The sequence below is a fragment of the Aphelocoma coerulescens genome (assembly GCF_041296385.1).
Source record: "Aphelocoma coerulescens isolate FSJ_1873_10779 chromosome Z unlocalized genomic scaffold, UR_Acoe_1.0 ChrZ, whole genome shotgun sequence".
Taxonomy (NCBI): Eukaryota; Metazoa; Chordata; class Aves; order Passeriformes; family Corvidae; genus Aphelocoma; species Aphelocoma coerulescens.
In genome coordinates, this window is record NW_027184085.1 from 65,899,118 (window position 1) to 65,912,505 (window position 13,388).

Sequence of the window (13,388 nt, forward strand, 5' to 3'; positions counted from 1 at the left end):
TTCCAACCTTTTCATATGGCAGCCTGCCCATAAGATCAAAACACATAAGTGTAGGTTATGTTTAATTTCTAAATCAGAGTGTTGTGGACAGATGTTTGAAAGCTTAAGATGACTCAGATTCATTTTTCATGGCTTTCTGCCTGGAAAACCATACTGTAGATAGTACCATTTTTGCTTTATTGGTATATTGCCATGGTGATGACATATATAATTTTATCATAACCTTCTGTTAATGACCCAAACTGTATCTTTTGTAATGACCAGGCAACAAAACCACCATGTAAATGTGAAGAACCACCTCTCTCTTTAATGTCAGCTGATCTCAGTCAGATAACATGATATATGCTAATTATTTTCACCCTTCTCTGCATTTCTTTAAACTATATCCAGCTCAAGGTGACAGACACAAAATGAGTAATGTCTTCAATTGATGCAGTATGCCCAGCTGTTTCTTCACTGTGTAGCTGTCTTTGTCTGTGTGTGGAACATAGCCGGGGATTTTACAGAAAAATTTGAGTGACCATTTTATCTTAATATGTGTCCCTCACTGTTGATGTTCATGGTTATGTTGCAGTTTTTGCAGCTAATTTTTCATCAGAAAAGTAGACGATGTGCGCTTACTCAGTACATTCACATTATTAGACAGAGATTCAAAACTTTTTTGAGAAAACAGGTTTGCATAAAAAGATTTCATAGACCTTTAGAGTTACTTGTATATATCAAGATAAGAATGGTAAGAAAAAGGGAACAGCACTTTTTTGTTTACTTCCTTATATCAGCATAATAAAAAAAATATTGTTTTGTTCTTCAGTTTTAACCTAATTAATCCGCTCAGAATGCAATCTGTTTAAAGTAACAAGGACATCCTTATGACAAGTTTGTTACTTTTGCAAAGCCATGAAAATCCTAACTTCTAGCACATTTTAACTTGGTTTTTCTCTGGCTGCCTTCTTGTTTATAAATTAAATATTGTTACTGTCTTGTTTTGATACTCCTTATTGCTCCTGGTGTAACTTCTCAAAGGACTCTCTGTCTGGGGTGTTGCAGCAGAGCAGATTCAGACAGTTCTGCGTGGAGAAGGAAGTGGACAGTTTTGGTTCCCATTTTGCACTTCTGGAACAGTTTAGGGAAGGAAGCACCTTTACACCTTTTATTGTTCGTGGTTGCTGACATAATATCCTTCCCTGACTGCTCTGTGCGTGCTTCCTGCCATTCTGTCAAGATTCTTCTGTGTTGCAAAGAAAGGATAGCGGGTGTGCATGTGTGTATATGTGTGCACATATGTCTGTGTGTGAGTGTTCAAAAGAGAGACAGGAGCAGTCAAGTGATTTGCTGCGTTTTTCCTTTAGCTCTTTTCCCTTCTCAAGGCTCAGATCAATCCTCTGTCAGCTACCACTACCTCTGCCAAATCATAATAGTGAACAGAAGCCCGCCAAAAATGAAGTTCCTCTTTTTGTAAGCAGTTTGTTTTGGTTTGGTTTTGGTTTTTTCCTTGCTGTTTGGCTTTGCAAAAAAAATGCAGAAAACTATAACACAATAGCATCTAACTGTGTTTCTTTAAATGCAACTTGTTTGCATGTGATTATATCATTAAGTTGGAAGGTTTCTTTTATGTGGAGCTACTTCAACAAAGTTTCTTTTTAGATTCTGTTGGATAATTGAAGCCTGCAGTACTATTTGACTTTTGTAGTACATTCAACTTTTCTAGTCAATATGCTTTATTAGTGTTAGTGAAATAAAAATTTACCAGTTAACAGGAACTTTAAATACTTAATACTGCAATCCTTGATCCTGCAAAAACTTTCAAAAGGTATTGAGAGCACTGGTGAAGTCCCAAGCAGCCGTGGGGATTTGTTGGTCTCCAGAGTTCTTCACATTCTGTTTGACTTGGAAATTACCAGCCTTTGAAGGTTACAGCCCTTGCATGAGATGACTTGATTTACTTATCTGAATTTCACTGAGTGGAAATCAGTCCAGCTATCTTTTTTATGTATGTACTAATGAAATATATAGAACTATGAGCAAACACATAGTAAGAATAGCACTTGAAGGACTGTGTGTTGACAGGTGTGTGTGTGTATATACATATATATACGTCCATATATGTGCATGTCTGTGTCTGTGTGTCTGGGTAAAAGACTATGTGAGATATAGGGAATGCCACAGGCTTCCCAGTTTGTTTGTAGTAGTAGTAAGAATAGCAGAAATTTGGGGTTTTTTAAAAGGAAATAGATTTGCCACAAAAATTGAAAAACTTTTATTTGAAATTAAACTAGTAGGAAAAATGCAAATTAGGACTTACAGGAAGACTTTTTTTTTTTTTTTTTTTTTTTTAATCCATGCAAGGAAACTTAACTCACTGCCTGTTTAAGCAAATTTATGTTTCTTTGCAAATTATATATTTTATGCGGATGACCTAATTATATGTTATATGCAAAATTCTGCTTATCAAGTCTTGCATGAATTACTTTAAGATAATTTTGTGTAGATCACAGGAATTTTAAGGTTCTGACTTTAAACTGTCTGTAAAAGCTGCTGTTGTTTGAAGACTGGTCTTAAATATGGAACTGGTAATTGTGTGGGAGGGACTCAACATACTGCTCCTCTGCTAAGATTTTTATCCTTCCTGACAGAGTTTTCTCAGTATTGAGTTTTTTCTGAACTCACTCAGCATCAGCATCTTGATCTGCAGAGCAGCTCATCCTCACTAACCTCACCACTGCTCTAATCTGCCCACCCTGACCTTCCACCCTGCAGTGAATAGAAGCTTAGGCAGACAGAGGGCTGTAAACCGATAGCACTGGCCTCAGCTAAATGAAAGGAAAGGAAGTTGTTACATATGCATTTGCTGTGGATTAGAGTGTGGGTTTTCTGCTACAGAGAAAGCCTGTTAGACTCCTTTGAGCCCTGCATGTGCACGGGAAACACCATTCTAACTTGTGCTTTGTGTCGGGGGTAAGACTATAGGAAAAACAGGAAAGAAACCCAATCCAAGGAAATCTAAAATTGTTTCTAAAAATACACTGGATTTGTTTGTCAACACTGAAAATCAGATAAGACAGTCTCCTAACTTTGTTTGGAGAAAGACTTTTAAAAATACATTTAAAAAATAAATTTATTTCAAAGTTTTGGACTTTTTTAACTCTTTTTTTGTTGTTGTTGCAAATATAACCACAACCTTTGTATCTTTTTAAGCAGTGAGAAGTTATTGTTTTCAAATATAAAAAGCAACAAAGAATTTTTGCAATCTACATTTTATTATATTTACAATATGAATTGTTCAACATTCTGTGTTCTGAATTACAGTAATGATATATATAAATATGCCCAGAAAACAATATAAAAAGGCATTCATGTACAGAAATGCATAAGTATTATCCTTGAACATTTTTTTTGCTCAACAGATTAATTACATCATAGTGGCTAGCTAGAAAACTCAGACTGACTGCTTATTCATCAACCTTTTTTTTCTTAGAGTGATAAAACACTTGAGCAGCTTAAAGTTTAATGTATGCAAAGAAAATCAAAGGAAAATTGAGGATCAGAAAGAGTGAAATCTAGCTTTTCTACCTCAGTAGCTTTGAATCAGAGCCAAATAATGGATTAAATGACCAGGATATTAGCTTAGTGTTATGTAACATATTGTGAGAATCTATCAAGTTGGCTGAGAGACGAAATAAGATAAATAAGGAAATACCAGGCTCTGTTTTAAAATTACTAATTTTTTATTTCCAAGGCAATAGTTTTACTGCACTATGGAGCTAATACAAAAATTTCAAAAGAACAGTTAAATTCATGTTATTCAGATTTCTTTTTCCTCTTCCGTGTTTCAGAAAACTTTGTGCTGTTCTATTAAAAATATATAAATATACAAATATGGTAAATTAAGATTATAAAAGGGAAAAAACTTGTTTCTTTTACCTTATAGTAGACTAAATATTTTTTGTAATTTTTTTCTATTTCCATGGGCTCTTGTATGGTTAAAAATACTTTGTATATGATAGAAATTAATTATCTGGTTTATAACATTTTGTGAATATTTCCCTGCATGGTGTGTTTTTATATGCTGTACGTATCTTTCCTAGCTCTGTGACAGAGCCAGTATTGTAAAGCTCATGCATTAATAAAACAGTGAAAATATTTTTCAAAACATTCTTAAATTGTTGTCTGCCTCTATTATTCTGTTTTTATAGAAAATATATGTTTGCAGGTTATAAATCCTTTGTCAGAATATTTTAGAATTTACACTGAAATGAAATGAGGGAAAAGTGCACTAGTGTTTTCTTCAAGTATCTTCAGTAATACTTTCACTGATTTATATCCTTAAAAGATATGGTTAGGAATTTTGGATTTAAAGTAGGTAATATCTCTTATGTATCAAGTAAGGCTTTAATAAATGTCCATCATATTTGCATAATGAGGGAAATTATCACCTCTGCTGTCAAAACACAAAATTGTTTTCCCTTCTGAAATGAATTAGCTGTCCTGCTGAGCATACATAGATACAGAATGGTTCATTAGCGCTCTGATCTAGGTAATTTGTCATATTAGATCTGTGAATGATATTTAAAGGAATCCAATTCCATTACAATTTTTTACTGTGTAATTCAATCTTTTTCTTTATTTCTTGATATATTTATGTTTGGGGCTTTCTTTCACAAAAATAAGCCTTTGAATAAATTTTTTTTCTCCATGCATTACTTTTTTTATAGGTGCAGTTAATTTTTATTATAATTTACTTGTACACTAAATTATAATGAGGATGCTTGGCCAGCTTCATACAACAACTTTCATGTGGTTATCAGTTTCATAGTATCATTTGATTTCCTTTCTGTGTTTAGCAGGAACGGATGCAGGGGACTGTGAACTGAGTAGTGCAAGTGCTGAAGAAGGAGGTTTGTTTTGAGGAAACAGGAAAGAGGAAGAAAAGAGAAGGGAAAAATACGTAATTTTAAGGAAGAAGGAGAGAAAAAAAAACGGGGACTATGGGGAGAAAAAAGATTCAGATTACAAGGATTATGGATGAACGTAACAGACAGGTGAGTTTCAAAAATACCTGACTTCAACCTTACGTTATATTTATAAGGTGACTTATTATCAAAAGTGATTAAAAAGTTGATAACTTAGTGTATTATGCATATAGTAACATATGTGTATACATATACAAAAAGTATGCTAAAATATCAAAGAAAAAATACTTTTGTAAACAACCTGAAACACAGTGTTTTCAAGTTTAGTAACATGCACAGTTAGGAAGTTATTACTTGAGGACCTGATTCTACAAAAACTGCTGTGTGTGCTCTGCTGCACACTTGCTTTGACTTCATTGTGGAATACACATCGTTAACCATATCTCTTGAGTTGTTACAGAATACAGGCTTTTAGTACTATATTTTGTGAACTGTTATAATATGATTTATTATATGAGGACTTTCATTTAGCTTCAGACATCCCAATTATTTATGCTTCTTCACCTTTGCAATGTCTTTATTTTTGCCTCCTTCATATAAAAAATTACACTGCTTCATAAAAAGTCTCATCTTTTCCTGTCTGAATTTTTAAAGGAATTTGAGTAGCCTAACATGCTCTAAAATCTACATACAATAATATTAGCATGTTGTAGTTATAAAACCAATCACTGTTTAACTAGGTCCAACAGGACCGGTTAATTTTTACCTCTGCTTTAAATAAAGTGGCTAGGGAGCTGTCACATATTATCAGCACTATCACTGCTAGTTAAAATATGGTCATAAATTAGAGAATTTGCTTCCCTGTTTTCACAAAAATGAAATTCAATAACTGACATCTTCAAATATAATCAGTGAAAGTTGCTGCTGTTTACAGTTGGTGTAAATGAATGGATGTTTTGTTGAAACTGGAGATTCACAATTATGAGAACCTCTCCATATAATTATTTAATACTATGATTAATGTTCTTCATACACCTGGCTGCAATTTAGAAATAATCTTCAGTAGCTGATTTTTAAGAGCTTGATACTGAGTTACTATTAATATAGCAGTACTACTAATTTGATCTATAAATCTCTTCATATATTCATGGATTTTTTTAAGAAGCTGTTAGTCTTGGAGGATTTTAAAAAGCCATAAAATCTCAGCCTAAGCATAACAACAAATTATAGTCCTTAAATATGCTTTCCAAGAATTTTAAAATTTTGTGGTGTTAGTAGTAACTTGTGATCTCCATAGCAGAAAATCATGTGTAACAGCAAAATGTTCTTTATGATGGATACATTTCATGTTTTCCCTAAAGGTTGGCTGTTCTTGTGAGACAAGCTAAAAAGCGATAATTCTAACAATATAGAATTATCATCATATTTATTTTGATTGTCTTATAGCTTGGAGTTGAAATTGGATTTGAAATTGGATTTGAAATATTGAACTTCATTTATTATTAAATATTAAGTCAGTAGTTGTTTGAAACTTGCCCATGCTACAATGGTTTCTTTTTGAAGGGAACCTGAATTATTCTGTAAATGATAACACAAAATTTTGCCATTCATAACATTAGTTCGTACAACAGCTTCAATTTCAACTTGTTTACTCAAATATAGGATTCGTAGCGATTTTAGCTCCACTTTTTTCAAAAAACTATCTTTCAAGGGCTTAAATATACTTTTAAAAAAGAAGACAGCTAGTCTTCCAAAGCATTCACAGTAGAGTTTCAAGAATTCCAGAACCAGCTTTCAGAACTAATAATTATGAATAAAACCATAACATTAGAATGCTAACAACTGTAGTGTTAATGTAGGAAGTGTTCGTGTTGCTAGTATTTCTTAGACTCATAGAATCACAGAATGGTTTGGGTTGGACGAAACCTTAAAGACCATCTAGTTCCAACTCCACTGGGCAGAGAGTCCCTCCAAAAGACCAGGTTGCTCAAAGCCACATCCAGCCTGACCTCAAACACTTCTAAGGGGCAGGGCAGCAGCAGCTTCTCTGGGCAACCTGTGCCAGTGTTTCACCACCCCCACAGTAAAGAAGTTTTTCCTATGTCTAATCTAAACCTACTCTCTTTAAGCTTGAATACATTCCTTCCCATCCTGTCACTCCATGTTCTTGTAAAAAGTGCCACTCCATCTTTCTGGTAGACTCCCTTCAGGTACTGGAAGGCTGTAGTTAAATTCCCCCAGCCTGCTCTTTTCCAGGCTGAACAATCCCAACTCAATATTTGCTAATGTTCATTTGCCACTGTGAAGCTGGAGGTATAGATTTACATTATTTTACTCTCCACATCAAAAAACTGGCTTGATTCTGCTTTTTATTTTTACTAATATATTAATGATAATTTAAAAAATATGTCTACTGACTTTATCTTGAATTTAGAGCCCTGATAAAAAGCTCAGTGAAGCCAATGAAAAGGTTTTCCTTGTTTTCATTGGAGTGTGGATCAGGCTTTTTAATAGTAGTAATATATATGTGATCAAATAATATTTTCAATAATAGTTGATTGAGGTTTTAACCACTTACATGAGATGTACTCTTTCACCAGAACCTCACTGGTTCTTAAAATATCACAAAACATTGCTGATTTAGTGTAGCAGCATCAGTTTATTTGTTTTCTAACTTGCACACTTCCAGTAATCTTAAAATATTAACTTTTTTATATTTCTATATTTTCTTCTTATTTGATTGCATAAATATATAAATATATGCAAAAAAAAAAAAAAAGATTAAAAGGTTGCAAAAGAAAAAAATTGTTAAAAGTTTTTGATTAGTAAAGCTAAGATAACAGCTCAAACACAGTTCTACAAAGCCTATTTTTAGCTCCATTTACAGATAGAGACATTTTCTTTCTAGCCCACCAAAAGGTATTTGCAAGAATGGCAGCAAGTCAGTTGTCTAGAAACTGCCTTATTGATGTATACATTTAAACATAGTGTGGTTTCACAATACAAGGTATGTTACATACGATATACCTGGATGGTGCATCCTCAGCTGTTCTCAAGCACATAAATCGTCTGCAGTACTGCACATGCTGGTAAAAATATGTGGAACACGTATCATATGAGGAGATATAGCAGTAGTTTAATTATTCTGCCTCCTCTCCCAGTGAAAAGGTGAGTCTATTTGGAAAGCAGGATATTTGCAAAAATGTTCAAGTTGTTAAAAGACCTGGGGAACAAAATTTTTGTCCTTGCTTTCCCAGCCTCCTGAATAGTTATCTATGTCAACCATTGAATGGTGTATTTGTTCTGTCAGTGAAACAGCTGTTTCCTTGCACACTACTATCTGCTACAGTTGGAGACTCCCCTATTCTTCAAAGTCCTTGAATGAGTGGATTGGGAAGGACAAAAATAGTGTTGATTTCCCTTCAAGAGAATTTCCTCTGAGCAAGTCTAGTTGGTTGGATTTGTGTACTTTAGGGATCATCCTGGTAATAAATAAGTTCAAATTATCCAGTCAGATTTCTCACTGCAAATCTCACAGAAATATGCAATATGAGGATACAATCTGTGCTTTTCCAAAAACTATTTGAAACTTTGATTTTTGGGGATAAATTAAAGGAAATCTACTTCAACCTAGTCATTAGAGGCCCAATCCTTGTACCCTGGCCTGCTTAAGAGTTCTCATATCAAGTTTAGTGAGTGAAGAATTCAGGCTTTTAACTTGGAGGAGCCATTAATTTAATGTTGTTTCATGTGGGCTGCAAGTTGGCTGTATTTTTCCAGTGGTCATTGTCACCTTGTGGTGACAAAGGTGGCAAGAATGTTTGACTCTATGAATGATCATGAATTCTCTTTGGTTGTGAAAGTTTCAGAGAAGCCTATCTGAAAAATTCCTTTTTACTGCTCTTTGGCACATGTAGAATGAGTATGAATAGCTGCCAAGGCTAGATTAAATGTTTATTTATTTTGTTTAGTTTGGTTACCACCACAGTATTAAATGGAAATAAAAACTCTCAAGTGAATCCTGCTATAAGCAGCCAGTGTGACCAAATACTTTCTTTTTATTCCTGTGATAATTCTTGGATAACATAGTCTTCATAAATGTGGAATGAATCCCTGGTAATATTGTTCAGGCTCATGGGGTTGTGCTAGCCTTGTCAACAGACCATTCAAGTAGACTCTGACTGCTTGCATGATATTAATTGCACCATCAGCAGAATCGATAGTCAAAAGTATTAGCAGTGACATCTGATGCTAGAAGTTCCTGACTACTGCTACAAGTTCTTTCTGCAGAAGTTTCAATTGAACAGATTGGAGAAGGCTTCTGTGAACACTTCTACGTTAGTTAAAAAAAAAAAGGAGGGTCATCTGGAAAAAATGTGTGAACTTTATTTTCCTGTGTTTTCTTAATTGAAAGAAATAATTCCGCTACCTTTCCTATGGTAAACACATGAGGGGGAAATTGTATTCATCTGCCTCAGAGAAGTCCTTGTATTTTTTCTGTGCTTTTATAAGTCTGAAATATTTTGTTAGTTTTAATGATAGCTTTTTGCAGTCTGCTTTATATGGGGACAATCTGAAACTCTCTTTGCAGCCATCCAGACAGGGCTGTCCAGGCCTAAAATAAATAGGTGTAATGACATAAATGATATTGTATTACTCTTATACAAGGTCTCTCATAAAATATCTCATTAAGTCCATGGTCTGCAAGCTAAATCGTTTGACCTAGGAACGAGGGCATATTGACCCAATTTTTTTTTGGTGTCGGATCTGGAACACTCTCTTGCATTTGATCCCCATTTTTTTTCTAATTAGTATTAGGAAATATGAAGTCTTACAGGGTAATGCACCATTTTTTCTCCCTATGATTTTCTTGCTCATTAGTTTTGCATTTTTTTCCTACTTCTGAAGATTCACAATTAAAACTGAGTTTATCTTATCTCATGATTCTGCACAGTGTTCATTTATTTCAATTTTTAATGAGCTGCCTGGGCCTTAATTATTATTAAATACCATAGTAAGTGTACACTTCAATATTAAGGTGTTAAACATTGAGACACCCTTTTTAAAGCATCATGTCTGTGTAATTCAGGAGGGTATAACAGTAACAAACACTTGCTGTTTAATTTTTTGATGCCCAGACTTTTTACCATTCTTTAATTTCAGAAAATCTGTAAAGCTATAAGTTAAGAATTACTGAGGTATCAGCTCAGTAGAGAACAAATCAAAGCAGATAAGTAAAGCGAGGTTATGGGTCAGGGGAAGAATATCCTGGAGGGAAATGACCATTTGCAGGAAGACCTAGATTTGTTCTACTGACTTCAATACCTAATGCTGATAGTTTCAAAATTAATTTCAGCCTCATGTATCTATTTTCATCTGTGTTTCAGCACTATTTAAAAGGAAAGGATAAGAGACTATAATCTGAATCGGGAGCTTCCCTGTTGAAAGAGGGAAGAACATTGAATATTAATGCTAACATGAGCACAAGACAGATAAAAAACATTTTTCCCACCTATTTACTTATATTTTCAGTATTCTTTCATGAAGCATTTTCATTTTATCCAAGATATGAGATTTCCCCACCTGCCCCCAAGGAAGTGTTTTCACATGAAAACGTAACTGCTTGACTATGCAACCAAGCATAATTTTCATCAATGAACTTTTGTCTTAAACATCACATGCTTTATCTTTTACACATTTTAATTCATTGCTAATATTAAATTACACACAGATATATACTTGAAATATAGCATTGCCCTTGGTTTTTTAGAGGTAAAGTTAGGTTTCAGCAAGAAAAGAATTGCACCCCAATTTTTCAAGACTCCTAATTTGTAGTAATCTGTACAACTCTGGCAACACTTTTCATGTTATGCCAAACTACCTGAGAAGTAACATTTTAAGAGACCTACTGAAATGAACCATGAATTTCTAGAATGCAATACTTTAAGGTTGCTTCTATTACAAATTGATGTTCTGAGCATAATTTAGAGTGAATTATCATAAGGTAAATATTTAGTCAAATTACTTTTAATTTGAAGTGTGAGCAAGAAGCCTAAGTAAAGAGAGTGCAGTAGTGAATGAGACATCTGCCAATACAGCAGAGCTGAAAAATAGTGCAGACACAGGCACAGCCTTGCTGTCTTGCAAGGAATAGTTTAGAAAACCCTGGGGGAGAAAGAGCTGGAGGTGGTAAGCAGAACTGAAGCCATTGTGGAGAGGAAGAAGTTACACTCTTCCTGTTATGACAGGAAATGCAGACAAATGTGCTTCCTGACCATTTGCTCAGCAGGGAATGAAATATTCTTTGACCTTTACCTTATGAACATTTTAGCAGCACAGAACTAGTAAACATGTTTTTTACAATAAACATCTGTTTGTACCTGCCAGAACTGGTGATAGCATACCAAAAAAATAAGTCAACTTATTTGTGTATATTGTATTAGCTACTGTGTTTTTGAGATTGTGTTTTTTGCCTAGAATGTGTACATATCTGTAGATCTGTCTATAAAGGACTTAATCATGTCTCTCTGGTTCAACAAAAGGAAGTGAAGCATCAGAGATTAGCTGTGATTATTCTTTCATTCCTGTTTGCTCATAGATCCTAATTTATAAGTTAAAATGGGAAGCTTACTGATACTGGCTAACTTCCTAATTTCTTAGGTTGCTGGATCATCTTTAATTAATATATCTTTCAATTTTATCCTTCCTTTCTTTATTTTACACGGGAAAAACTTACAAGATTGACCCTCATCTTGGATTTGGGCAGATTGAATATTATCACTACTTTAAGTATTCAGTCTGTTACTTTCGTACAAAGATTCTAAAAATGTGGTGCAACATAAAAAAATCTTCTTTTTTATATGGGTTAATCATGAGTATTTTATTTGTTATGCCTATAGTTTTACGGCATCCTCTTAGAACTCCTCTTTATCTGGACTATTCAGCAAGTCATAGCTCAATATGCTTGAGGCTTTCTGGGGCAATAGCTCATTTACCCGCATAAATCAATGCTGTCTTATCCCTGTAAGTTATGTTGGAGGTTTATAAGAACATGGAAGCAGTCTGATGAAAGTCTTTCATTTAATATGGTATGACCAACTATTGCAGAAAAGAAGGTTTGTCTAGGTCAAATTCTGCCCTGGTGCTGTTTGCCAGTCCCATTTGAGATTTATTGTAAAGATAGTTTCAGCCAGACCTCTTCATATGACAAACAGTTCTAGACAAAAATCAGAGGAATTTCCTCAATAAGAGGAAAAAGGGAAGAGAGAATATGACAACAGCTTTTGCTTCTCAGTTATTTGAGATTTCGAAAGGATAGGCTTAGGTGCCTGGCAGTGACATTTCAGTGAAGAGCCCCTGTGATTACACATGGCCAACTTGGCCTTATGTTTGAAGATGGGTAGACTGCTCATATAGTACCTCCTGTTTGTCACATACATCGTATCTACTGTGCTTGCTCTAGTCCTCATATCAGAAATTTAGACATTCCAGATGAAATAAGGAGAAACAGACAACACTTCTTTTTGACAACATGGTGCCACTATCAGATACTTGTGTGATCCCTCTTCTTCACCTGTTTAATGGCAGGAAATGTATTTGGGAAGGATTGTGTGAAAATTCCGTTTCTCTCATTTTCCTATGTCAGCAGCTATTATATCTGTATAGTCAGAAAGAAGTAAGGAGAGCATTGATATTCTGACACTGGCTGGACTGAATTACTGGAAACATCACCAGACTCCTACTTTGAAAACATAAAGTGTTAGTACATATGCTGTGACTATTAGTGACAAATAAGGAGTGATGTTATGGTTCAGCCTCCAGTAGTTTGTGAGATTTCAGAAAAATTACTAGAAGGATATGAATTAAAAATAAAACTAATCTAAACTGAACTAAACTAATCCCAAATCAACTCCCACCAAAAGAAAGAAACAATGACCACATGGCAAAAAAGATAGATAATGTATCCTGAAGCCTGTATTCACTAAATGAGAATATTTATGCATGCATCTGTTTCTTCACTGATATATTAAAATCTATAAGAAGTAAAAAATTGTCATTACAAATTCAGTTAAATAAAGACTATTTCCAGTGGCCAGCATCCCCATTCACAAATCCAACACAGCTACATTATAATTTCAGCAGATGAAAGAATTTGTAATTGCAAACAAGCAACAGTACCTTTTAATTAATATAGCTTGAGTAAGTTTAACTTAATAGTGATTAAATAAAGAAGTCTTCTCTGCACCAAATTACCCTATAAATGGAGCATATGAGTGTGTGACACACACACACTTGAATTCAGGCTGTTTACACCTCCATTTGCATATATACCTTAGTCCATTTGAAAGTTGTTTGCATGGAACTGAAGAAAAGTCAGGGTTGAAATGGAAAAACATCCTTTTTAACAATTCTATTTTTTCGATGCCTTTCTTTTAGCACATGTGTTTCACCTTTAGTTAGAACTCCATCCAAAATGCA

General features: G+C 34.2%; 1 protein-coding gene across 10 annotated transcripts in view; it reads left to right on the forward strand.

The window, feature by feature from the left end:
• The window catches only part of MEF2C (myocyte enhancer factor 2C), a 135,203-nt gene that overhangs the window by 52,262 nt on the left and 69,553 nt on the right, over positions 1-13,388 (forward strand). For 8 of the 10 annotated variants that reach the window (XM_069000715.1, XM_069000722.1, XM_069000721.1 and 5 more), the window contains one exon: positions 4,842-5,039. In XM_069000715.1, coding sequence (XP_068856816.1) covers positions 4,986-5,039 — 54 coding nt within the window. In that variant the 5' untranslated portion in view covers positions 4,842-4,985. The remainder of the gene's footprint in view (positions 1-4,841; positions 5,040-13,388) is intronic. The other 2 variants (XM_069000714.1, XM_069000717.1) reach the window with 1 other exon arrangement.